Source organism: Penicillium argentinense, assembly GCF_028826775.1.
Source record: "Penicillium argentinense strain IBT 30761 chromosome Unknown utg000005l_segment0_segment0, whole genome shotgun sequence".
NCBI classification, from domain to species: domain Eukaryota; kingdom Fungi; phylum Ascomycota; class Eurotiomycetes; order Eurotiales; family Aspergillaceae; genus Penicillium; species Penicillium argentinense.
The window spans coordinates 4,192,372-4,218,298 of NW_026622664.1; the positions used below are offsets into that span (position 1 = coordinate 4,192,372).

Sequence of the window (25,927 nt, forward strand, 5' to 3'; positions counted from 1 at the left end):
CGCCCTCCGGCACTCTACCATAATCAACTGAGCGGAATGAGCTCAAAGATCTCGGAAATTCAAATCTATTCCATGATGTCCTAGATACCAAATTCGGAACGATCCAGCGTGCCTCAACGAAAAAGAAAAACTCTCGAAATACTACAAAGATGCATACCCGAAAACATGCTTGTCAAACATCAATCGCCCTCAAGCCCAACAGAACCAAGCCAGCAATTCAATAGGACTGTCTATACAATAAATCAAACGAATCTCTGGGTCCGCCCAAAACCACCCAACCTCTCCTCAACCGTAACGGCAATCCCATAATTAACCACAATATTTCCCCTCTCGGGGCCAGCCAAATTCTCCTGACTACTCGCCGGACTCGAAGAGCGATACGCATTGGCCGATTGGTACGTCCCGTTTTTACCCGCAAAACTATTCAACGCAATCTCGCCTCCCCGGTGTCCTCCCGAGGGTATCCCACCACCGCGCATGTAGGAGTTGTAATCATAGTTCTTTGAGGGTGATTTGCCGTTTTTTACTACGCGGTAAAGGCCGGGACAGCAGCCAATCATTACGGCTGGATGCTCAGTTAGTATGGGTGACAGGATGGGTGGTGGAGGAGAGATACCGATCGAGGCCTCGATTGTTGCCCACAGGGCCAGCCATGAGGGCGCGGGTACACCATTTATCGTACCGCCGAGTTGGATGACGCGGATCGTGGATATTAATATGCAAATCCATCCGAAGCAGAAGAGGCCGCCAATGCTGAGTTTTTGTTTTCGTTTCATGCGGAGATTCCAGATGAGGCGGAGGGGTAGGAACATGACTATATACATGGATCGGGTTAGCCGTACTTCGTGGATATATTTATCATCGTAGTAAGGTTTCATGAACGTACTTGCTAGGTCGGTCACGATGTCCACTGCATACGCATAGTATAGACTAATTCGGGCGGCGCGGTGGTCTCGTGCGGTGGAGCATCCTCCTGCCGTGAACCAGGCGTGGAAGCTTGAGCAGGAGAGCCAGGAGGATAAGATGCAGCCGATAAGAAACTGATCATTTGTTAGAGTCAAAACCGCGGTATCAGCAGTCTGCGGGAACGTGGTTCTTACCAAAATGCAAGAAATCACAATAGCCCACCAAGCAATGAGATACGTCCTCCCAACAAGCAACCGCTTATACATCGACAAAAGCGAGAACTTGACCATCCATAAACAAAGCCATAGCGATGAAGTTGTAACGAAGAACACAATCTGCAGCTGCACCGAGTCCTCCTCGACAGTCGCATAAATTGGGATCGTTCCGGCTGACAGGGCTGCGAGTCGAAAGATGGCGGGAGCAATGTAGATGTATAGAACGCTGAGTTCCAGAAAAAAAAATACCCAACCAGCAAAAGATAGTCTTCCGCCTTCAGATCCTTTACTCTTCGAATCGATCCGATGAACCGCACCCCGACGACCAGCGAAGTCAGCACGATCAACGCAATCCCCGTTCCTTTAATCGTGTCCGGACCAAAATGTGCTTCAGACCCCATCACTGCCACTGCCAGCGGAAGCAGCTGAGACGCGGGGATAGTCCTGCAGTGAAGCGGACGATATAGAACAGCGCTGGACACTCATATTAAATGCCCTCCAACTGAAACGTCCTGACACGGCCGGCTTTTCTTCAAGTGCCCGCATCCTCCACCATCCCCGTCAAAATCCCGCCAGATCATTACGGAGAAATTCTGGCTGCAACGACAGGGATCGTGTAATCTAGCCCCAAGCAAGTAATATGGCTAGGTGCGCGGAGTGGTTTGTAGGATGGAGGATGCAGGCCCCACCTCGGGTCGGGCCAGTCATCGCCAAGTGCGGACGCCCGGCGGCTGACCCGCCGACGCCGCCAATCTAGCACGAACACGATGTAACCGTGTCCAATTGCAAAGTCAATGGTTTCCGTAAAGATTTGGGGTATGGTAGTGGGATTTTTTCCAGAGTTCCTTGAATCCTGGCTATGACAGTAGACGTTGCTTTCTGGAGTGTCTGTTGTTGTAGTGTTAGAGGGATGGGTTAGACTGCTGGGTCGCCGGTGGCGTGCCGGCGCCGAGTTCGCTTAAGGATCTGAACAGTCACCCCCTTTCTCTATTGTCGGTGCAATAGAAATTCAATTTGCACACGGGGTAATCCTAAAGTCACTACGACTGTCCCATTTTTCAAATTTTTCTCTAAGCGAGTACTATGGAGGGCAATTAGCCTCACTCCGTTGAATATTTGTTTATTCCTTGCTGACAAGGCTCCTGAGCAGCCAAGGCATCTCAAAATCAATCTGCTCAGATAGCCAGGAATTTACTACTGCCTTTCATGTACTCAGCTAGCAGACACACACTGGTGCAAGAGTTAACATCGAACATCCAGTCAGATACCACATGTACTCCTTCCCGGAAAGGAAAGACAAGAACGAGCCTTGCCTGCGAACCAATCGCAGACAAGCGTGTCAAAACAAAACATCGGCAGCTTGGCCACGCTCTTACGCGACCGGGCTGCGCCCTCGCTTACCGATAGAATGTCTCACGCGTTTAATACGACTCGAAGACGAATGCGATGCATTAATACGCCTAACTTCTCCACAATGCAGGCGGCTTTCCCAGAACGGCTTAAGCCCGGATGAGTAGATCCCGGACCATCAGTTAACTCCGGGGAAGTTAAAGAGCTCGATTCCGTCGGCTTTGCAGCTGCTTTTCTTCAGCTCTGTGCTTCCTACTGTCTCTACCGACTTGTACTACCGGAGAGCTTCGATTATGCATCTCTGGACCCTTCTTGGCGGTCTCTCCGCGCTGGGCCTTCTAACCCATGCAAGCGAGATCGAGCCGATGAATTTCAACGTGACCAGTGCACTGGAGGACCTGGGCGTGGATGTCTCGAGTATCCCTGCATTGAAGTCGTTCAATGGTATTCAAGCGCGATCGGCGGAAAAGGCCTGCGCTGCGGCGGTAAGTGGGAGGCCTGACACTTCAGCCGCAACCCAATCAGATACTCATCCGGATCTACGCAGTGCTCAGGCCTGAGCTTCCTCTACAAATCGCAAGTCTCAGGGCAGAACTCCGCGGGATACAGCAACTTCACCGACTCATTCTGGTCGGTCCAGCAAGAAGAAGTTCAGCCTCACTGTGTCTTCCGACCTACTAAGAACACCGAGGTCAGCACTGCCGTTCTGCTTTCCCGACTTACTGGCTGCGAGTTTGCTGCTCGCAGTGGTGGCCATGCTGCGTTCACGGGGGCTTCCAGCAGCCCTGGTGGTATTAGTATCTGGTTCAAGGATATGAACGAGGTTACTCTCAACGAGGACAAGTCTGTTGCTTCTATCGGGCCTGGAAATAATTGGCTTTCTGTTTACTCGGCTCTTGAGCCCTACGGACTGGCTACTGTTGGTGGACGTGCTTCCAGCATTGGTGTTGGTGGTTTCGTTCTGGGCGGTGGTATCTCCTACCACTCCAACTTGTACGGTTGGGCGTGCGACAACGTCGAGAGCTTCGAGGTAAGTCCTCTATAAGGTCATACAACTCAGAAGATTCTCATCTAATGCGAACCACTGCCAGGTTGTTGCTGCGAGCGGTTTGATTCTCACAGTCAGCGAATCCTCCCATTCGGATCTATACTGGGCCCTTCGGGGCGGTGGCAACAACTTCGGCCTCGTCACAAAATACAACCTCTACACAATCCCCGCCCCAAAAATGTACGGCGGCGCCCGAACCTTCCTGCAGACCTCTTTCAAAAGCGTCATCAATGCCTTCATCAACGTCGCCAACAATGCCTCCGTCGACCCGCACGCCCAGCAATACGTCGCCTTCCTCCAAGTCAACGGGACAAACCTCGCTTCTGCCGAACTAACCTACACAAAAGACGACTCAGATCCGCAAATATTTAAGCAATTCCGCAGTATCCCCGCCGTCTCGGACACTGCTAGCTCGAAAACCCTGGTCGAATACGTCAAATACCTCGAGACCGATAACCCGTTCCACCTCCGCGAAGTCTACTGGCCCATTGCGGTGGAGCTGGACGAGGCCTTCGCGAACTGGGTCACGCAGACGTTTTACTCCATGATCTCGCAGGTTGAAGGTGTTGCTGGGATTCAACCTGTTATCATCTACCAGGCTATTACTGATCTCATCCTGGAGAAGATGAGTCGGTTTGGTGGGAATGCGCTCGGTCTCGATAAGGCTGATGGTCCGGTTCTTCTGATGCATATTTCGACCTGGTGGAGTGATGAGGCGGATGATGAAAAGGTTTATGCGTTTGTCAATAGTTTCTGGGAGAAGGTTATTGCGCAGGCTAAGAGTGTGGGTGTTTACAATGAGTACATCTACATGAACTATGCTAGCATGTTCCAGGATCCGATTGCTGGTTATGGGGAGGCGAATAAGGCGAAGCTGAAGAGCATTGCGAAAAAGTATGATCCTCGTGGTGTCTATCAGACTCTTCAGCCGGGGTATTTCAAGCTTGAAGGTGCGCCTGTTACTGGGTCGTTCTAGGATGTGAGCGATTTTGAAAATGTATCTACAGATGTTCTAGATGACGAGATTAGATTAACATGATATGAACATTCAACCAATAGATCTCGACCAACAACCATCAGAAAAGGAACGGATCAATCATCTGACTCCTCAATCTTCTCCACCCGACAAGCAGTTCCATAAGCACAAATCTGCGAACAAGCCCCAAAACTCGCAACATCGAATCTCACCGCAACAATCGCGTTCCCACCCCGACTCTTACACTCACCCACCAACCGCTCCATCGCCTCTTCGCGGGACGTATACATCAGATTCGTAAAGAAGCGAATCTCACCCCCGACGGCTGAGCGCACGACGGCGCCGAGATCTGCGCCCCAGTTGCGGGTACGGACGGTGATGCCGTAGATTGTGCCCAGAACACTCTTGATTTTGTAGCCTGGGAGGTCGTTTGTTGTTGTTGTTGTTGTTGTTGTTGTTGTTGTTATTATGCCGTGGGTGTCGGTGAAGGGGGGAATTTCTTTGGGTTTTTTGGATCTGTCATTTTGTGTGCTGGCGTTGACTAGTATTGAGTGTGCTCGATTGTAGGGAGTATTTGTTTTGAGGGAGTCCCCTTTTAAGACTGGGCTGAACAGTCTAGCAAAAGCTTGTCGCTCGTATTTGTTGCCTTGTTTGGTCATGGACCCTGAACTCCACTCGTAGCGCAGTGCCGGGCTACCCGCGGCATTAACGAAACAACATTCCAGTGACTCGTAGTCTATCGATATCCAGGAGAATTAGCAGACGAGCACCAAACCCTTCTAGTCACATCAGATCGCCATCTCTCTCGGACATTTCTTGCAGCTGCATGCAAGTTCCCGCAGTGACGCCATCCCAAGTGTCAACTGCGGGGCATCGCATCGCTGCATCCAGTAGAATATTTTTGAACCGCCCCAATATCTCGATATGTATAGAAAAAAGACATCCATTTGGCGCACCCAGCAAGCGCTCGCACAGCACGCCCGGTTAGGAATAGCCGTCCCACCAGCCGAGTGAGACGAGCTGAGGCTGGTGGGAGGCTGTGCCGTCGATCTGAGGGCCCCTGAACCGTTGAGGCGGTGCTTCAATCTCAGCCCCGCGCCCGTATTTAATTGCGACTGCCGTGCTGACTCTGTCTTTTCTCTCCGTCAACTCTCACTCACCCCTCATATCCCTACATCTCCGATTTCATTATGTCGCAATACGGTGGTCCCCCGCCTAACCAGTACGGTGGTGGCGATTACTATGCCCAGCAGGGCCAGGGCTACCCTCAGGGCCACGGTGGTCCTCCGCCGCAGGGCTACTATCCTCCAGAGGTAAGCGCGAATCCATGCTGCATGCGCGGGCATCGCGCAATGAATATTTACTGGGACTGGACTACGCCTGATCTCTGGGATCTGTAAACACCATGCTGACAACCCCCGCAGCAACACGGCTACGGTCAACCTCCGAGTCAATACGGCCAGCCGCAGTACGGCCAGCCACCAGCTCAATATGGCCAGCAGGGCTACCCCCCTCCATACAGCGCGCAACAACCCCACGGACAATATCCCGGGCAACCTGGCTACGGCGCCCCGCCCCAAGACCGCGGCCACTCGCCCTATCCCCCGCAGCAGCAGTACCCGCCTCAAGGCGCGAATGCCTCGTACTACGGTGAAGGACCTACTCCAGGCCAGCCGGGATACGCGCCGGGTCCTGGCGGGCCAGAGGGCGAGAAGGGGCTTGGCTCTACGCTTGTCGGTGGTGCAGCTGGTGGCTTTGCGGGCCACAAGCTCGGTGGTGGGTTTATGGGGACTGCGGCGGGTGCGGCGCTCGGTGCTGTTGGTATGAACGTGGCTACGCATGAATAGTAAGTTTTTTCTCCCCGGGATTTGTGTGTAAGGGTGGCTCTGACGGTTTTCTGTGAATAGCAAGGACCACAAGAAACATAAGAAGGATAAGAAGCATAAGAAGGAGAAGAAGTACAAGCACCATAAGCGCAAGGGCTCGTCTAGCTCTAGCTCGTCGAGTTCGAGCTCCGATTGAGTTTGTGTTGGGTTTCTTTTGGAGTTTCAACGGTTACTGGTTCTGATTCTGATGGGTTCCCCGTGGTTAGGGTGCTATGCTGGCTTATGATGATCATGTTCCTCTTGACTCAGGTGGAGCTTATTCTTATACCCTACGATTGAACGGAATGATAACTCTTGCTCGTATGAAAGTCCGGTAGCACTTATTCTATTGCAAATTTATTACTCGGCTTTATTCTGGGTGCATACTTGGTTGATACTCTATACTAGTGTATTCATATAAATCGCACTAGTTCATTCCCATGGCTTGAGATTACAATATAGAGGCCTAGCTTACTTGAGACTAGGGACATACTAATACTAATGTACACAGATATTATATTGTTACACTTGACTATTATCCGTTCGTCAGCTTGATCCTGCGCCTCGGCTGCGGTGTCTGATCCCCAAAGACATCGGCCACGTCTACATCCGGATCGACATGCAGAGTCACCTTCGGCTTAGGCTTGGCACTATCCCATGTGAAAAGCCATTTTCCTGATCGCGGGTTCCATTCCTGGCGAGGCACTAAAGCAGACAGACGCCTCCATTGGCGATGCATGAATCTGGCAGTGATATTGTGTGGCCGACCATTCACAAACTGGCGGAACGTCGTACCCTTTTGCGGTCCATCTACCAGGAAATCCGATAGCTGGTGATCAGTGCTGGCAGCGGTGGATGTTGTAGAGGTTACCTGCCTCCGCTTAACCGGTTTCCAGGGAATTTCTCCCGATATCAATCCATCTAGAGTAGCCAAATCCTGTTCTGGAAGTGGTGGCCACAGGCAGCTCAGTGTATATTGATACCATTTTTTGCGGATGTTCCTCCGACGTACTGCAGGGAGGGGTTTGAACCATGCGTTTAGCTCTGGTACCTGGGGCTGAAGCTTCAGCACACGCGGTCTCAGACGAGACGTCATAATAATTCCATTATGAAGCTGGGATTTGGCGAGAGACATCACTTTCGCTGGAGCCTCCCAGCCATCCTCAAACTCGGCGGGCTGCGCGACAAGCGCCTTGACAGCCTCGGTATCCTTTGGCGTCGGAGGTTTCAAGAAATCGGCCAGCAATTCATGTCTCCGTTTTCCCACCCGACCATATGAAAGCAACAGCACTTTTTCGAGAGGAAACTGGTATCCCTCGTTCGCCCTTCGCAGTAGTGACAGTCCATGGCGGGCTGATCGAATCTTTTGGGAATCTGGTCGGCCGGGCCGATCTGACGCGCGGCGGTAGCGGTCGAGAACATAGCCACGCATGTAGTCTCGAGCGAGGGGGTCAGGGAGGTAAGTGCATTCGCGCAGCGAAGCACGAAGAAGATGCTGCCATGGGATATTGAGGGCGGTCCTCGGGGTAGTCGACGTCATTGGGACCTTGAACGGAAGAGCACAAATAAGTGTGCTCGAAACGGCGAAGACGCGAAAACCTTGGCGGAAAGCGTGTCACGGGACGGACGCGCCTTGTCTTCCCAACCCCAACCCCGCGACTTTACCTGCATTGCATTGACCGATCACGATCGTCTTTTGACACATTCCGCTGCATCTCGTTCCCGATCCTCGAGCCATCTTGTATGGTTCTCGTCTAGGCCCGTTGCGCTTTCCCTTCACAGGGTGGTTAGCCCATACGCGCCTCCTTTTGCCTCGCGTCTATCCCGGTAAGACTCCCCACTCTCCATCCGACCTTGGTCAATTTTTGCGGCATACTGATCCGACCTCCAAGATTCTACATAGGGCATGTCCTACTCGCAGAGTAGTACTGGGTCCACGAACGGGCTCAACTACAACACCTTGAAAACTGCGCAATCCCTGAACTCCACCCCTCGCGCGACGCCTCCGACGTCGAAAGGGCCGCAAATATCCTCGTTCAACATGTCCAACGGTGCTTCGCGTGGCAGCTTCGCAGGGTATGAGGGGTCCAATGAGTATGGGTCGAATATGTCGTATCAAGAGGAATACGCGCCGCAGATCTATCGGGTTCGTCGTCCCGATCAAAATCCTTGACCGACTGTCAACTGACAACCAATTAACCTAGGCCGTATATTCGAACGTTTCCGTTTATGAAATGGAGGTGAATGGAGTCGCCGTCATGAAGCGTCGGTCCGATTCCTGGTTGAATGCAACACAGATCCTCAAGGTGGCCGGTGTGGTCAAGGCACGACGGACGAAAACCCTCGAGAAAGAAATTGCGGCCGGCGAACATGAGAAGGTTCAAGGTGGATATGGAAAATACCAAGGGACATGGGTCAACTACCAAAGGGGTGTTGAGTTATGCCGAGAGTACCACGTCGAAGAAATGCTGCGGCCCTTGCTCGAGTACGATATGGGCGCTGACGGCACTGGAGCCCCTTCACAAGGAACACTAGATACACCCACCAAAGAACAGGCCATGGCTGCGCAACGGAAGCGACTTTACAGCGGTGCGGAAAATCGGAGCATGTCCCAGCCACAGCAGGGTACATTCTTCCAGAACATTTCGCGCACCGCTGCGACAGCTGTCACTGCGCTCAACAAAGCGCGATTCGATTCGCCAAGCGTCAATAGCAGACGCTCAAGCGTGATCCGCAAGCCGTCGCAGTCGCAACAGATGAGCAGTCAGGAGTCGTCCAACATCGCCTTCAGCAGCCAGCAAAGCATGTACATGTCCGATAGCGGGTTTAGCAGCTTGCAGAACCGGTATCCCACACAGGATGACAATGATGACTTCGTCGAGCCTCCGCGCAAACGTGTTCGCTCGGAGTCGCAGCATGGCCCGCCGATCGGCTTGCATCGAGAACCCTCTAACTTATCTATGCACGAACCTACCCCAACGGAACCCAACGACTCCTTCTACCAAGACATGGACCTTGCGCCACCGCCGCCCATCGACGATGGTCAGAAACGTGGTGTCGAGTCTATGATCCCTGCCTCAGATCCAGAAGGGTTCCAGAAGCAGAGGTTGATCATGACCTTGTTCCTTGATAAGCGCATCAAGGATTTCGCCAACCACCCGGCCCTCATGCAATTGAGTGGCGAAGATCTTGAGATCCCTCTGGATGAGTATCGCAACAATGCTCTCCACTGGGCTGCAATGCTTGCACGCATGCCGCTGTTAAATGCACTGATCGCGAAGGGGGCGAGTATCTCTCGTGTCAACCTTGCTGGTGAAACTGCTCTACAAAAAGCTGTGGGCACTCGCAACAATTTGGATTACCGAAGCTTCCCTCGTTTGCTCCAGGTCCTTGCACCGACGATCGACATGGTTGATTACAGTGGCCGAACCATTCTGCATCACATCGCCGTCATGGCAGCAACTGGTGGCGGTGGTCATGTCTCTGCCAAACACTACCTCGAATCGTTACTTGAGTTTATTGTCCGACACGGAGGAATCATCGCGCCTACCAATGGTGAGCAGAAACCAAACGGCAATTCTGGCAGCGATGTCATTTCCCTTGCTCGTTTTATGTCGGATATTGTCAACCTCCGTGATGATCAGGGTGACACGGCTCTTAATCTTGCTGGACGTGCGCGCTCCGTTCTTGTCCCGCAACTTTTGGAGGTCGGTGCTGATCCTTACATTCCTAATCACACTGGCCTGCGACCTGCCGACTATGGAGTGGGCGTTGACATGGTTGACGGCAACTCGCAATCGCAAAAGGGGGATACATTCATTGATCAGCTGGCGAAGTCGAAGAAGGAGATTATCGATAGTAAGTCAACCAATGCCCATGAATGCATATATCCTCAATTGACGGAAATTTCAGCCGCCACGTCCCAAGTTACCTCCTTGATTGGGGAGGCACTCGGTGGGATCGTCCGAGATTTGGCATCAAATTTGACCAAGAAGCAAGAAAAGTTCGAACATTGGCATTCAAAGATCCGCGAATCTGCCAAGGCACGCCAGATCGAGCAACAGCAGCTTGACGACCTCAAGCTCAAGTCGTCGGAGCGGGTGGAACTTGAACGACGTATCAAAAACCTCGAGCGATCTTCCGATGGTTTACTGACTACCTTGAAGAGTTCACCTGGCTTTGATCCCTCGCGCATCGTCCCTGTTGGCAATACAGACCGGGACTCAGGCGTTGACGTAGAGACATTTGATGCATTGTTCCCGGAGAATTTTGATACCTCGTCCGGATTTTCTGAACAGCAAATTGCCTTCCTGGCAACGCTTCCCGCCCCAGATTCCCTCAACCACCGACTCAAGTCCTACCAGACATTCAATGCGGGAATCATGGCGGAAGTGGACAGCTTGAAAGCGAAGAATGCGGTTCTGGGCCAAAACTACCGTCGCATGGTGATGGCGTGCACAGGTTGGTCTGCGGAGAAGGTAGATGAGGCCGCGGAGGGTTTGACACAGTGTGTCAAGGAGTTGAATGATAACCCTGTTCCTGAGGACGAGGCGATCGAGATCTTGATGCGGGATCGCGGTCAGGATTGGTAGTTCTCTACCGTCTTTTCTCATTTGAGTCATTTTCTGAGCGTTTATGCCTGCTGGCGTTGTGGGCGAATTATTTCATTTGTACGATACAAATACCCTGGTGATTTTTGACTGGTCGACTTTCATTGTATCTACTATGATCGAATCCATGTTCATTCTACGAATATATCACTACCACAGTATAGGGTGTATTCAAGTACAGTGTACTGCCTTACGTACTGCCTTACCATTAATGTACTGAAGGTGCTCAGTTGATTAACCGGTTCGCAGTAATGTGTACAGGCTAAACCCCTTGCAATTACCCGGTCTGGCGTATAGGTTCACTCCGTTCGGTCCAGCCAAGCCACATTTACGTGCCAAGGGCTTTGTACTGGTCTCATTCCCCCGCGTTCATGGTTCTGTTCGCAATGCGGAGATTTGCCTGTGGGTAAACCTCGGGCTTGGGTTGTGTATTTATACCCGGATGCCTCCAGTTAATTCCTCAGTGTTGTCTCTAGCGTACAGAACAAAGTCGAAATACGTCGAAATCATGGCCTCTGGAATTCTGCGAGTCAAAGATGACGCTGTCGTCGATGGGAATGGGCAACGAGTGGTGCTGCGAGGTGCGGCACTTGGGGGGTGGATGAAGTGAGTCGAACTATTCCCATACTGCATGTACCTGCGAGAGCTGGGATAACATTTCCCAGCATGGAAAACTTCATCACCGGATTCCCAGGCCACGAGTCTCAACACCGAGCTGCTATGAAAAAGGTTCTTGGACAGGAGAAGTACGAGTTCTTCTTCGACAAATGGTTGGAATATTTCTTCACCGAAGCGGACGCCGAGTTCTTCGCGGAGTTGGGACTCAACTGTCTTCGACTACCATTCAATTATCGCCATTTCGAAGATGATTTGAATCCACGCGTTCTGAAAGAGTCGGGATTTGAGCATTTGGATCGGGTGGTTAACCTGGTAAGTCCCCAGCGGTCCGTCTTCCCTTCGACGAGACCAAAATACTCACACAACTCATCGTGAAGTGTGCTTCGCACGGTATCTACACAATCCTCGACATGCACACCGCGCCAGGAGGCCATAATCCTGACTGGCACTCCGACAATCCGACCAGCTATGCCGCGTTCTGGGATTACAAAGATCACCAAGATCGCACGGTCTGGCTGTGGGAGCAGATTGCCGCGCGGTATAAGGAGAACTCCTGGGTCGCTGGGTACAATCCTCTCAATGAACCATGTGACCCCGAACATGTTCGACTTCCCGTGTTCTACGCTCGGATCGAGAAGGCGATTCGCGCCGTTGATCCTGATCATATTCTTTGGTTGGATGGGAATACATTCTCTATGGAGTGGAAGGGGTTTAATACCGTCTTACCTAATTGTGTCTATGCGATGCATGACTACTCAGTATGCTGAGGTTCCATACAGCCCCATAACTCAGATCTAACACTTACATTGTGAACAGTCCATGGGCTTCCCAAGCGGCGAGCGATACAAGGGGACCCCCACACAAAAAGACCGACTAGTGCGACAATACGAGCGCAAAATCCAATTCATGGCCTCACACAGAACCCCAATCTGGAACGGCGAATTCGGCCCCGTCTACGCAGCCCACGATGACGCCGACGCAGAAACCATAAACCAAGAACGATACAATCTTCTCGGCGAACAACTCCGCATCTACGAAAAGCACCGCATCAACTGGTCCATCTGGCTCTATAAAGACATCGGCATGCAGGGAATGGTCTACACGAACCCGCAAAGTAAATGGAATCAAACCATCGCGCCGTTCCTCAAGAAGAAGCGGGAATTGAGACTTGATAAGTGGGGACAGCACCCTGCGACGGAAGGCGAGGCTTTGCTGAGGCCGTTGGTCGAGTGGATTGATCGTGTTAGTCCGACGGCGAGGAATACGTATCCGACGTCTTGGAATACGGAGATGCATGTTACCCGGAATGTGTTTAATACATTTTTGGCAGCTTCTTTTGTGGAGGAGTTTGCCATGTTGTTTGAGGGGAAAGATGAGGAGGAGTTGGAGGAGTTGGCGAGAAGTTTTAGTTTCGAGGAGTGTTTACAGCGGGATGGGCTGAATCGCATTTTGAGGGAGCATGCGCGCGTGGCGCAGTGAGGGTGTTTCTTATTGCGATCGTATTGGGAATTATGATTAAACTACAAGGTTCGGTTAAAATAAAAAAAATTGGAATGTTAAAGATAAAAAAATAGATCTTGTAAATCAAGAAAAGAAAAAAGGAAATCTCCCATAGGGGGAATCGAACCCCCGGCTGCCGTGTGAAAGACGGCGATGTTAACCACTACACCATATGGGATGATTGTTGATAATGTACTGAGTAAGTATTACATAAGGGTTAATCTCTTTCTATCTTCCCGATTGGTAACTGAACATTAATTGCTGAGAAGAGGGTCCACCCTCTGCCTCATGAAGCCTGGCTCTGTAAATTTATTACTGGCTGCACTCTGTATGGCCCCGCGTGAAATTGAGATGTTACAATTCCGGCGCTTATCACCAAAGTTATGTTGATTCCATGTCCTCATATCAAGATCTGGCCGCCGTAAAGACCGTGGATATATATAGTCATTCATATGTGAAAAACATCACATTAGTTAAGGGTTTCAAGTCCTCTTTTGACCTTGATTTGAATCGAGTTTTTGAACCATCATCTTGCTCTGAAACTGCAGCGACATTCAAGAATGACCCCCAACGACTCGCCGAGTTCATGAAAAACCGAGTCCAAGGGATCGCGTGGCTTTGTCATCCATGAAAATCCTAAGGTTGCACTGCTGCAACTTACGAACCAATCTTCTCTGTGAAAATCTCGACTTGGTTTTCGTAACATGCCCACACGTTGTGGCAACTCATACCACCGGTTACTCACTTTCCCGGTCGTCAATTATGCCTTATCAGATCAGCGCTAACTCTGCGGCAATTCAGGCAGATTCTTGGCTACCAAAGGTCCTGTCTCGATCTAGATTCTGCAGGTTTTTCGATTACCGCCAAGAGCGCGATTTAACCTGCAGATTTCGTGACATATTGATCACAGTGGCCAATAAACTAAATCCCTGCCAAGATTGGTCTGAAAGACTGCAGATTGTGTAGTGTTCTGCATACCGGACTTTCCTCTGAGGAAGGATCCACTCTACTGCAGCTCAATACCGTTCGTGGTATCTTCACCGGAGACACATTCCAGGTTAGTTATGTTTACTGAGGTCTTCTCGGAAACTCTGTGACGTAGCTACTGAAAACCCTCGACTGCATATTCATGTAACCCACAGCCAGACACCATTTTCCAAGCAATGAGCAGCTGACAAAAGTGTCCGAAATGGCATTCTTGCTTCACAGTTCTGTCAACATTTTTCAGTCATACCTGGTAGGATCCTAGACTCAGAATGGCGTGAACTATGCAGCGCAGTGGGCGTAGCCTTTGCATAACTATGGAAAGCGATTATATTATCAGCTATACCGTGGCCCGTGTACGACACGCTTCCACGCTAGATAAGCACAGTCACGGGACACCCCTAAAACCGACCATGTCGAAGGGATGAATAACACTGGCAGTGTCCCAGAAACAGAGACCAACACGAGCTGGCAGCTACAGTGAAAGCAGAAAACCCGAAAGACCTGCATATCTGGTATCGCCTGCAATCGTTGCAGAAGATGTCGCATGCCGAGACTGGCACTAATGCATAGTCTCAAATCTACTTATCGCCTAAAGGTCCTCGTTCAACCTCGGAAGATATCGCATCAAAGTCAATCTCGGGCACTGACCAGCCAGCACGTTTTATCTCCCTCGGTTAGGAGATTGCACACCCAAGGTACACGTGAACGAAGATTAGCTTTCGCACCAACGCCGGTTCAGCGCCCAAAAACAAGACCACACTGAGGTCACCAGGACACAAGCGATGCCAAGGGCCGGAGTATTTGGACTCCGCTCGCACTCCGCTCGAGCTCCGCTGGCGCAAATCGGTTCTACGCGATCGTCATGCCCCGGCGCGCAAGTTCGAGCCCAACCTCCTTGGCCAAGGCCAGAGCAGATCACCCGTTATCGTGGTGGATTTATCGGGATCCATACGATTTGGAAGACGATAATCACCCTCCGGCCCCACTCGAGCTCTCCTTATGCCCCGCTACTCGCCAGCCAGGACGATCAGGGGCGTTCTCTCGGATAGAGCCTTATAGGGTGTCAGCCTGACGGCCAGACATATCCCCTGGGAACCGCGGAACTGGTTCGCGTGTCGCCCTGGACAACGGTGGATTTTAGAGTGACTTCGATCCTCACTTCATATCAATTGGTGTCAATTTATTCAGCGAATTAGCTTTTGCCAAGAAAGCCCTGAAATGGCGGAGCGAGATTTTGAGATCTTGTACTTGCCACAACCTAGAAGCCAAGGAAGCTCTTCGTGCGTTTCCCTGGTTATTCTACATATTCATGCCTTGTGCCGGCCGCTTCAATAGCCTTGGTTTGGCCTTGCGCCAAGTGTGCTTGCAGACATGGGGCTTTCCCTGGCGATGGATCCGTTATGATCTATATGCGATCATTGAAGATGACGCCTTAATCTCAATATGCTGACTTGCTCGTCTGGTGAATCAGTGAGTACTTTGTTAAGGGGAAGGGGCTCAGAAGCTATTCAACAGCGACCCAGCAAGCATTTTGGGGCCGAGGGGCTGTGTAGATCCGCCGAGGACGTGGCCCATGCGTTTTATTGAGACACAGCACATTTATCGGCCGTGGCGTTGCTATAGCATTTAGGCAGAATCATTGTGGAAAATTTCAATTGCTTTGCATTTGATTTGGTTCTGTAGCAACGGCTGGTTTGATTTATCATCTAGTTGATTGCCCAGCTTTATTTTGTATAGCCACCATGATGCAGTCAATTAATCTGATGAGAATTTTGGTGATAGTCTCAAATGCCTGCGACCTGAACGTTCCCCTTAACCCAGGAGGGCTCATTTCTATTCCGGGAATATGCGAAAGGAGAAATGGTATCCTAGGACACGAGCCAAAGAGCCCAGAGAACTAGAGAGCACCATAGCCACTACCTGATATCGTTTCGCATTGGGCAGAAAGGTCACAGAGCCGACCTAAAGACCCATTGTCATAGTATGACAAAATTCGGCGTAGGTGAAGAAATCAACCTTCCACTTCTAGCCAGCGGCCGCAAACGAAGACGCACGAAGCAAGTTCGACACGGTACGCCGGTGAAGGAAGTTGCAAGATCGAAACAAGACAGAAGCCATGTGAAGCAGATCCTGACTAAGAAGATGTCTCCCAAACGGACGGGACAGAAAACGTGGGTGGACACTTCGTTTTGAGAGAGCGATGGTGGCTGCTATTCTGGCAGCCCGGCAAGGAGACTGAAAACAAGGAGAAGTGAGTGGATCCCCTTTCGAGAAAACCTTCCCGGGTGCTTTTCCCCTTTGAGCACTTCATGAAGTCAATAGACCTGGATCCTTATTCCTCTTCACACATCATCAAGCCCTTTCCCCTCCCGTCAACCCGTGAACAGAAGAATCCAGGCCCAACGCTGACCCAAGTGGAGATATCGGGTGCTGATTCCATTTGACGACCTCGATCCACCAATCCTCGTCTGCAATTGTATGCACGAGGGCGCTGAGGAGGGTTGCAATCGGCTAGCCGAGTCGGGATGTCCGTCGGCCGGTTCACGACAGCCAAGAAGCCGGTCCTAAATTGCATCTCGGCGGGTTTTTCGGTCGACCTGAAAATTGGAGACTTGGATGTTGCCAACACCAAACGACCAAACAAACCCGAGCTAAGAGCCAAGAACGAATATCATCAGCCCTATTATAAGGCAAATGCGAGCAAGGTTCTACCCGAGCAGAAAAATTCCGACCCTCGATGGCGACAGCGCAAATGAACACTGACCAAGATCCTGACGGCCGATCGGTGCAAGACAAGACACTCGCGCGTCACGGGCAATAGCCAGTCAAGAGCAGCTCCGCCATGTGGTCTAGACGGCTTCGTGCATCGTTCTAGCACGCATAGTGGAGGTCCATGGTCCTCTGCGTGAGGCCTCGAGCAGACGATGCAGCCATGGACCCAATGCACCCCTGTCGCTGGCGCCAAAGGGGCGTGGTGGGTCTGCGATCGACGGGCGTGGATCGGCGGCAGGAATTAGTCGTCAGTAGAAGCCGTTCGATTGTCGATCATGCCTATCTAGCGCGAACCGAGGGCGCATTCTTGTCCCTTCCAGATCCACCGATGATGCCGGGGCTTGAGGCACTGGAGGTGCATTGGTCACATTATTTTGCGGGTACAGCCTCGCACGCTTATCAGCGCCCTTGCAATGCTTTGCCTGCTGTCATTGGGCTATGGAACCCCGAGTCCCTTTTCCTGCCTGGGCCAGCAAGGGCTGACAGGACTTTCCCCTATACAGAGAGGCACCAATACAAATCGGAAAATAGCACAAAATGGATTCCCCTTTTGGTACGCCGTCTACGTAAGTCACTGGCGTATGAATCGAATTGCTGCCCCCTGAAACATGCCCCCAGCAGGTAGTGGGCAAGCTTGGCGTTGCTTGACAGCCCGAGATAGTCTCGGATGGAGAGGACAACGCCGACAACCCGTCCGATGCTGCTTTCGAGACCATGTGCGAGATACTTGTTCTGCCAAGAGCTCACATGGGTGAACTAATTGGCAACTGGTTTTCTACGACGTTGTTATCATGCATGTCCATGTCTGCAGGACACCGGGAATTCTTAGGAGGCAGTAAGCTCCCGAGCTGTTTCATGGCACTGCAGCGGAAAGATTGTCGTAAGGCAAGCCCTGTGAGCCCTATTGGCGTGCCGCTCGTTGTATGCATACGCAGATCCTTCCATAGTCACTACGTGGGATACGCGTATACAGACCCCGGAAGAATCCCCCCGAGTGGGTATGGAATTTGACTACAAAGTTTGTATGTCAGGGCGACGGATGTTTCATATGAGATCTATTCCAAATGTCTCGAAGTTACTAGGATCTATAGCGCTCAATTGTGTCTGAGTACGGGCGTTGTAAGCGCTCGAGGCTGAGAAGGAACGGCATTCGAGAAAAGAAAACACTAGTACTCATATTATATGGTGTGGCCATGACAGCCGGATGCATACTACTAGTAGGCATCTAGGCCGGACTTTCTCTGCTGATCACGCCCCATCTATCGTCGAGGGAGCGGCGTCCGGTTTACCATCTTCGTCCGATCCTTGCTACTTTCTCCGGTCCAACTGCCAAGGGGATGGGGGATGGGTGGTCCCCTTGGCTGAATCCACAGTGGAGCACATGGTCTTGACTTCCAGACGCATAGACCTGGGTAAGTGTATTTTCAGACGTGAGCTATCAGGGGCATTAGACTGACGTAGGAATACAAAAGGGTCCACGACATGCCAATCCTCGACAGCAGACAAAGCGTTTATTTTCCGACTTGACAAGTCTGGGGCAAGAAGACCAGCCCTTTCCACACCCGTTTGGCCAGCTTGTTTGCGTGCTCCGAGTTATGCTCTCCCGGACCCAGTGTTTTATTCTCGATTCGTTCCGACTCCACGATGCCTTCGCCCAAATCTCCGGACTCCCTGAAGGAGCTTCGGGTCACTGAGTACTCCGTGAACTCCAGCACCAATTCCAGCACAAACTCCAGCCCTACCTTGTCACCCCAAGATGAGAAGCGACTTCCTACACCTTCGTCCGACTCGATCAACCTGGAAGGAAAAACTACATCTCTACCACCCTACCATGTCTTCTCCCGATCTCGCAAATTGCAAATGGTGTGCATAGTTTCGCTCGCCGCCATCTTCTCTCCGCTATCCTCCAATATCTACTTCCCAGCACTCGGCGAGATTTCCAGAGTAAGTAATCATGCCAAAAAAGTTTGACTCGGACAGCATCTCACTATCTTTCGTCTAGGAATTGGACATCTCCATGTCCCTCGCTACCCTCACCGTTACCGTATACATGATCGTCCAAGGCTTGGCACCCAGTTTTTGGGGCTCCTTCTCCGATGTCCTTGGCCGGCGCTCAATTTTCATGGGAACTTTCATCGTCTACATGATTGCCAACATTGCCTTGGGCGTGTCGACCAATTACGGAGAGTTGATGGCGTTCCGTGCCGTGCAAGCTGCCGGGAGCGCGGCTACCATTTCAATTGGTATGTCACCCCGCCTCCTTTACATTCCAATGTCGTACACATACTGACAACCACGACAGGTGCCGGAGTGATTGGTGACATCACCACATCGGCTGAGCGAGGAAGCTTGGTCGGAATCTTTGGTGGAGGTAAGTTGGCGTTTATGTGCGTCACGGTTAAGTTGGGCCGGTCTAACAGGGAGTAGTTCGCATGCTTGGTCAAGGTGTTGGTCCGGTGTTTGGCGGTATTCTATCCCAGTACCTGGGGTTTAGATCCATATTCTGGTTCTTGACTATTGTTTCCGGACTGAGTCTTCTCTCCATCCTTTTCTTCCTTCCCGAGACTCTTCGTACCATTGCCGGTAATGGCACCGTCCCCCTGCACGGTGTCTACAAGCCCTTCATATACTACTTCACCGGCCAGCGGGATGCGAAGCCGGATTCTGTCCCGTCAGAGCCAAAGAAGAAAGTAACTGTTAAGACTGTATTTGCTCCACTTGGATTCCTCGGAGAAAAAGACGTCTTTATCACCTTGTTCTTTGGCGCCATTGTTTACACTGTTTGGTCGATGGTGACATCCTCTACTTCAGACTTGTTCGAGTCTAGATATGGCCTCAACTCGTTAGAAGTCGGCTTGACCTTCCTCGGAAATGGTGAGTTGTCCATACCCAAATTCTTCTCACATCAATCTAATCTCAATCAGGCTGCGGATGCATGTCCGGCTCCTACACCATCGGCTATCTAATGGATTTCAACCACAAACGGACAGAGCGCGAATATTGCATGCACAAAAACCTTCCCCTCGAGACGCGCATCACAACCAAGACCCACCCCGACTTCCCCATCGAATACGCCCGCATGCGCAACACCTGGTGGATCACCGCGCTTTTCATCGTCTGCACAGCTGCCTATGGATTTTCGCTCCACACCCACCTCGCCCTTCCCATTATCCTCCAATACATCATCGCATACTGCGCTACCGCCATCTTCACAATCAACAGTGCCTTGGTTATCGACCTTTACCCGGGTGCGAGTGCCAGTGCGACTGCCGTCAACAACCTGATCCGGTGCTTGATCGGTGCCGCGGGCGTGGCTGTTGTCCAACCCATTATCGATGCCATCACTGCCGAGTATACATTTCTCTTGCTTGCGGGTATCACCCTCCACATGGTCCCGCTTATCCTCATCGAGATGCGTTGGGGTGCTGGATGGCGCCTTGAGCGGAACAAGCGACTCAAGAGGAAGGAACAGGCTGTTTAAGGCATACCAAAAGAAATAGCATCGCTGAACCAGCATAACTGCGGGGAAAATCACAAACATATTTCGCATCGGCGAACAAAATACCCCTGGCAAAAAGCTGATCTCTGCGACGCGCCAGGCTCTCTACGATTTGATGAACGGTGTTTCAGCATTTTTGCATATGAACCCTGTGTTTGGCTTTTTCAATTTCTATACCTACATATTATTTCTGTGACTTACTTTTTTGGACTGCTTGATGTACATAGAGTGGTTTAAATTGGCTTGAGAAAGAATACTACTGCTTATTAATTTTCGCAGAATAACACGAGACTTCGAGAAATTGAGTAGGAAAAAGAAAAATAATGGCTTTTTAAAACTTTAGACTTTTGGAATTCTCATTGCCGAATGCACTCTCCTTTCATGGTTGTAAGTGCAGTGCCAGTAGACAAATCACGTGTTATCTCATATTTCTGCCTTGATGCCTCGCCGCCTTGCTGCCTCCCGTCGCTATACAGCCATCCCGCGCGATCATCCGTCCTACACCTCCGTCAATCATCGCAGCCATGGAGTTTCTACGAAGTCTTTACAAGAACGACGTTGACTTCAAAGCTCTCGCGCTACAGTCAAAGGAGCTTGCGAAATAGTGTGTCGACTGCCTTGCTTGGAACTCACTTTGAAGACTCGAACTAATGAGTTCATCACCAGTGTGAACTCAAATGGCCAGCTGGATTTCAATGACCCGGATGCTGTCCGGTGAGTCTTTAATCAACCTAGAGGATTTTGATTGTTGGATTGGCGACTGACTTTGTGGCAGACAGTTGACGACCTCTCTGCTCGAGCAGGACTTTGGTTTGAAGGTGGAATTGCCTACAGACCGACTTTGCCCACCAGTATGTTTGAAATTAGTGGGAAATTGGAGCATAGACTGATGAGTAAATCAATAGGTCCCGAACAGGTATGCAGATGCCCAATGACTTTATCGAAGGGAGTCTAACCTTCCCAGATTGAACTACATCATCTGGCTGCATGATCTCGTCGATTCGAGTGCAGGAACTATCCACGGTGGATACGATCCGAAAAGTGAAGTCGTGGGACTTGACATGTAAGTAAAGCATGACTTCTATTCAAGAACTAGTCAGCTGATTATTCGCAGCGGAACTGGATGCTGTAGCATCTATCCTTTGCTCGGCTGCAAAGCGCGACCTGGCTGGAAATTTGTCGCAACCGGTAAGACCTCTGCGGCCCTATCCGACTGAAGCCAGCTCTAATTTTTGTCCAGATATCGACGAGAACAATGTAAGCACTGCCCAGAAAAATGTCAAACTCAATCATCTCGAATCACGGATTCGTGTGATAAAAACAGATACCAAAGATCTACTCTTCCCACTGGAAAAGATCGAGAAGGAAAGGTAAATACATGTCAGTACTTGAATGCGCAAAATTAATTACTGATTACCCAAGCCTTGACTTCACAATGTGCAATCCCCCCTTCTACACATCACATGAAGAAATGGTCCAATCCGCCGAAGGCAAACAACAGAAACCCTCTTCAGTTTGCACAGGCACAGACGTGGAAATGGTCACTTCAGGCGGCGAAATTGCATTCGTCACCAAGATGATTGAAGAGAGTCTGCATCTCCGAACGCGGATCCAGTGGTATACATCAATGCTGGGAAAATTCAGCAGCGTGCCCGTGCTCGTTGAAAAGCTCATCAAGCACGGGAACCACAATTACGCTGTCACTGAATTCGTGCAAGGTAGTAAAACGAAGCGCTGGGCTATCGCCTGGTCGTGGGGAGATCATCGACCTGCTATGGTGAGTGATTTTCCTATTCATTTCAGAATGAAGTGTCTTATGGCTAATATCTTGCAGACCGCGGCTAGGGGAATCCCCGGCTTCCCCAAGCAATTGCTTCCATTTCCTGCCGACTACACCTTCACATTACCATCGGAGATTTCAATCGACAGCGCCGTTGCCTCAATAAATGCTGAGCTGGGCTCGCTGCGCTGGTACTGGAGTTGGGACAAAAGCCTCAGTGCTGGCGTCGGCTTTGCTGCGGAGAATGTTTGGTCGAGACAGGCACGACGTAAGATGAAGTTGGCTGGTCAAGAGGGCTCCTATGTAAATTTGGATGCTGTCCCCGAAGATGTTGCTTTGGGTGTTCGGATCCAGGCAAAGCTTGTTCGGGGTCAGTCCGAGACTTCGAGCACGAACGAGGTGCCTGTTTTGATCAGCTGGATCCAGGGCACGGATAGTGTGTTGTTTGAGAGTTTCTGTGGAATGCTGAAGCGGAAGATCGATGCAAGCAAGCCTCAGAATTCTGAGAAATAGCCTAAAGAGTCGCAGAGTTACTCTTTTCTACAGTTACCCAGCACGGATGACTTCTTATTAGGACTTGAAGAACTTCAGTATAAAAAAATTCAAGGACATTGTTTCATGAACTCATGAACCCATAACGACAAGTCTAATGCATCAACGCTATTTTCCAAAGTAGTATATACTCAGTTGCCAGTGACCTCATTTTGCAACTCCTTCAACCTCATCCATCCATCAGAGTCCACCCAGAAGTCCTTGCCTTTGCCCAGGATTCCTCTAATAGCACTCCGAGCCTTAAACCGCCAGTCCGGAGCAACCATTTCCGTCTCCCCATCAGCCCCCTCTTGACCTTCACGATCCATTGGACCGTACTTCGCATAACCATCACGAACAAGCCTCTCAGTAGCGCGGACAACCTCCAACCAGGGCTTCTCATCACCCATCTGGAAAGCGCCCTGCGCAGAAGCGGCGACAGCAGCTCGCCACGCCTTTTCCTGGACTTCAAGAGCCCGGCCGGGTCGGTGGCGGAACATCTCGACTCGGGAGACGAGGAGCCAGAGGGCGGAGGAGTGTGTGATGAGAGGGACGACGTTGTCATCAATAAGAGAGAGGATTTGGCCCGGGATTGTACCAGTTCGGACGACGGGGCCGGAGTCTGATTCGATGAGGAGAGACTCGTAATCGAAAGCTGTGATCAAGAAGTCGACGAGGACAGCCAGAATAGGTCCATCAATGCACTTTTCGCCCTTCTTTGAGCCGAGGAGTTCGATGATGCGCTTCTGAGCGGTGATGACGTCGCGGAATGGTGTTGAGGGAGGTGGGATTGATGCTGCGACTGTGAGGACATTGTCCCAGATTCGGGCATCGGTGTTCTTGAGTTGAGCGGCGCGCTGGAGGGCAGCGAGAGCCTCGCGCTTCCGCTTGTAGGGGTCGGACTCGATCTTGGTTTCTTCACCGGTGCTTTCATCGATCGTAATCTCGAACTTCTGCTCTTCCTCTGGCATGCGCATAATGGACGCTGCCAGGTTACTGTAGGCTTCTCCGTCGGTGTCGTCTAGTTGCACGCAACGGGTGAAAGAATCAACGGCTTCCTGCCATTTCTGGAGTTCGAGCTGGACACAGCCAAAAGCAAACCAGGAGCCGTGGTTGAGACGGTTAATGTGCAAGCTCTTGCGGTAGGCATCCTCCGCCTTTTCCAATTCTGGCGGTGTAAGGGCAAGGTAGTGTCGTGCCAGAGATCGTTGAGCGCGAGCATATCTCTGGCCAGAAACATCCCAAGCACGCTCATAGAACTTTTCATCCTTATCGATATCTCCAAGAATACAAAAGAGACGAGGTGCGTCCGCAGGCAAAGGTGACCGCTCGGGGCCTTCGAACTGCTCATTCTCGTCGTCTTCATCCTGGCCAGTGGCCTCGTACAATTGACGACGCACCATAGCCTTAGCCTTCTCCTCTCGCTCAGTTGCAGCATAGCAGAGAGCTGCCTCAGCCCACATCTGGAGTCTCTCGTAGATATCAAGAGCTGTGCGCAGACCACCCAGCTCGACCCAGCGCTTAGCCAGCTCAGCCTCCAACTTCCAGCGAGTCGAGAAGTTCATGAGCCAGACGTATTCCAGACGGCTAGCGGCCGGGGCCGACTCGGACTTTTCAGGACGCGGCAGGAAAGTAGTGGGCTCAGAAGATGGTTGTTGGGCCGCCGAGTCATCGGTAGCTGTATCAGCGATAACCTGGTCAACAAGCGCCTGCATTTGCAGGACGGACCGTTCAACTGTACGGGCACGATATCCTTCCACACGACTGCGGACAAGAAGTGCCTCAGTATAGATTTGCCAGTTGGAGCTTCCACCCTCCAGCACCCGAGTTGCATAGGGCTGTGTTTCCTCGCGAGTCAATCCGTTCTCTGGTGCCGTGTTCGTGATTGCAGAGGCCATCGCCAGCAGAATGGCAGAGTCAACCGGGTTCAAAATCGGTTGGTCATTAGGGTCGACGGACTGAAGCGCCGTGGGAAGTTCATTTTGAACCGTACCCGACTTCTTATCGGCAAACGAAATAGCTTCCAGAAGGGTATCATCGTTCAAATCCAACTTCTTGGGGCCAGAGGCCTCGGCATTCTTAGATGTTTCCCCAGCACTCTTAGCAATAACCACAAGCTGACTGGTATCGCGTTCCTGGAACTTGGTGCGCTTTCCCATTTGTCCTGTCAAGGCGAACTCGAAATTCCGAGCCTTGCAAGCCTGATCAAGATCCGCCCGTGCCTTGCCATCAAATCCGTGGTAAGTATTGATAATTGCGCGCTCCAGCAAGAAGTGGCTCTGTTCGTCAGGATTGAGTTCCGACTTGGTCAACTCGTCCGCATCCTTATAAATCACATCCTGCAATGTGCTCGTAACTTCCGACAGCATCTTCTGGTGGAGGAAGTTGACGCGCATGCGAGCAGTCTTAGTTGCGACTGCACCCCGAAGACCTGCATCAGAAAGCAGAGCCTTTGCAACAGCGAACAGCTCGGGGTTCGGCGTGAGCTTGTATGCAGCTTCTCCATCAACAGACCATTCCCTGACAATCTTGTTTCGAACAGCGCGCAGGGTAGGAACATCGGCTCGGAGGGCAGCGGGGAGGACAGTATCGGCCGAGTTGAATTCGAGGGGAGGACCGGTGACATTCGCCTGCAGGAAGCTGAACAGAGCAGCTAAACCGATGTGTAGGATCTGCGATTGTGTTTGTTCGGAGGTCAGACCTTCGCATGGGGTCTGCAGGGCGGTGCGGGCTTGGTCGGCGACGAAAGTGGTATAGGAAGTTTCATCGCGGGCGACCTTAGCAATGGTGTCGCTGTAGGAGGCATTGTGGCCCAGGAGCTTCTTTGCGAGGGGCAGCTCGAGTATCGGCACGATGTTTTCGGAGGTCAGGCGGACAGGGTCATATTGATCTTTGAGAGGTGCCTCGAAGGCGCTGTCGAGCGTCGAGGGAAGCGTAGACTCGGCCATATTGAACCGGGGGTGACGAATCGTTCGTTCCAAAGTGAATCCGTCGCAACTCTCCGCGGGGCCTTCACATCAAAAGTGCGAATCGTCTTGTTGCCCCGCGATCTTTTCGATTTTTCTTTATCGATAGTGTGTGTCGAAAGAAAGTGCGTGGTAATAGTAAAATGTGGTACAAATCGGACTAGATAGTAGTATTGCCACGCCCGTCCCCCTCCTGAGGAATCCTATATCAGTGGAGATCGAGATACGCGTGTTGCTGTTTTACGAAATGACCGATACCCAGATATGGTGCATACTACGACAAGTCTTTGCACAGTCTCTAGCC

The 25,927-nt window shown here is 51.3% G+C and overlaps 10 protein-coding genes across 10 annotated transcripts; 6 read left to right on the forward strand and 4 right to left on the reverse strand.

Annotated features, from left to right (window-relative positions):
• Positions 1-242: 242 nt before the first annotated feature.
• On the reverse strand, positions 243-1,522 carry N7532_006353 (uncharacterized protein; the record flags this gene model as incomplete). The annotated part of the gene is made up of 5 exons (XM_056618847.1): positions 243-565; positions 617-814; positions 887-1,040; positions 1,101-1,347; positions 1,371-1,522. The coding sequence occupies 5 exons, from the start codon at positions 1,520-1,522 to the stop codon at positions 243-245; spliced, it is 1,074 nt and encodes a 357-aa protein (XP_056475006.1).
• A 1,242-nt stretch (positions 1,523-2,764) lies between these two features.
• Positions 2,765-4,495, forward strand: N7532_006354 (FAD-binding oxidoreductase; the record flags this gene model as incomplete). The annotated part of the gene is made up of 3 exons (XM_056618848.1): positions 2,765-2,956; positions 3,019-3,501; positions 3,563-4,495. The coding sequence occupies 3 exons, from the start codon at positions 2,765-2,767 to the stop codon at positions 4,493-4,495; spliced, it is 1,608 nt and encodes a 535-aa protein (XP_056475007.1).
• Positions 4,496-4,611: 116 nt separating this feature from the next.
• N7532_006355 (YbjQ family protein) lies at positions 4,612-5,154 on the reverse strand (the record flags this gene model as incomplete). The annotated part of the gene is made up of 1 exon (XM_056618849.1): positions 4,612-5,154. One exon carries the CDS (start codon positions 5,152-5,154, stop codon positions 4,612-4,614), a length of 543 nt encoding a protein of 180 aa, XP_056475008.1.
• A 531-nt stretch (positions 5,155-5,685) lies between these two features.
• N7532_006356 (putative glutamine-serine rich protein MS8) lies at positions 5,686-6,342 on the forward strand (the record flags this gene model as incomplete). The annotated part of the gene is made up of 2 exons (XM_056618850.1): positions 5,686-5,808; positions 5,920-6,342. 2 exons carry the CDS (start codon positions 5,686-5,688, stop codon positions 6,340-6,342), a joined length of 546 nt encoding a protein of 181 aa, XP_056475009.1.
• Positions 6,343-6,895: 553 nt separating this feature from the next.
• On the reverse strand, positions 6,896-7,900 carry N7532_006357 (uncharacterized protein; the record flags this gene model as incomplete). The annotated part of the gene is made up of 1 exon (XM_056618851.1): positions 6,896-7,900. One exon carries the CDS (start codon positions 7,898-7,900, stop codon positions 6,896-6,898), a length of 1,005 nt encoding a protein of 334 aa, XP_056475010.1.
• A 366-nt stretch (positions 7,901-8,266) lies between these two features.
• On the forward strand, positions 8,267-10,952 carry N7532_006358 (putative APSES transcription factor (MbpA); the record flags this gene model as incomplete). The annotated part of the gene is made up of 3 exons (XM_056618852.1): positions 8,267-8,506; positions 8,565-10,218; positions 10,273-10,952. 3 exons carry the CDS (start codon positions 8,267-8,269, stop codon positions 10,950-10,952), a joined length of 2,574 nt encoding a protein of 857 aa, XP_056475011.1.
• A 526-nt stretch (positions 10,953-11,478) lies between these two features.
• Positions 11,479-13,067, forward strand: N7532_006359 (glycoside hydrolase family 5 protein; the record flags this gene model as incomplete). Its single annotated transcript, XM_056618853.1, has 4 exons — positions 11,479-11,576; positions 11,636-11,900; positions 11,966-12,346; positions 12,405-13,067. The coding sequence occupies 4 exons, from the start codon at positions 11,479-11,481 to the stop codon at positions 13,065-13,067; spliced, it is 1,407 nt and encodes a 468-aa protein (XP_056475012.1).
• A 5,424-nt stretch (positions 13,068-18,491) lies between these two features.
• Positions 18,492-20,328, forward strand: N7532_006360 (uncharacterized protein; the record flags this gene model as incomplete). The annotated part of the gene is made up of 5 exons (XM_056618854.1): positions 18,492-18,791; positions 18,850-19,090; positions 19,150-19,218; positions 19,275-19,721; positions 19,772-20,328. 5 exons carry the CDS (start codon positions 18,492-18,494, stop codon positions 20,326-20,328), a joined length of 1,614 nt encoding a protein of 537 aa, XP_056475013.1.
• A 542-nt stretch (positions 20,329-20,870) lies between these two features.
• N7532_006361 (DUF890 domain protein) lies at positions 20,871-22,639 on the forward strand (the record flags this gene model as incomplete). The annotated part of the gene is made up of 9 exons (XM_056618855.1): positions 20,871-20,950; positions 21,013-21,060; positions 21,122-21,197; positions 21,252-21,262; positions 21,311-21,409; positions 21,461-21,534; positions 21,587-21,716; positions 21,769-22,123; positions 22,181-22,639. The coding sequence occupies 9 exons, from the start codon at positions 20,871-20,873 to the stop codon at positions 22,637-22,639; spliced, it is 1,332 nt and encodes a 443-aa protein (XP_056475014.1).
• A 170-nt stretch (positions 22,640-22,809) lies between these two features.
• N7532_006362 (uncharacterized protein) lies at positions 22,810-25,605 on the reverse strand (the record flags this gene model as incomplete). The annotated part of the gene is made up of 1 exon (XM_056618856.1): positions 22,810-25,605. One exon carries the CDS (start codon positions 25,603-25,605, stop codon positions 22,810-22,812), a length of 2,796 nt encoding a protein of 931 aa, XP_056475015.1.
• Between the last annotated feature and the right edge of the window lie 322 nt (positions 25,606-25,927).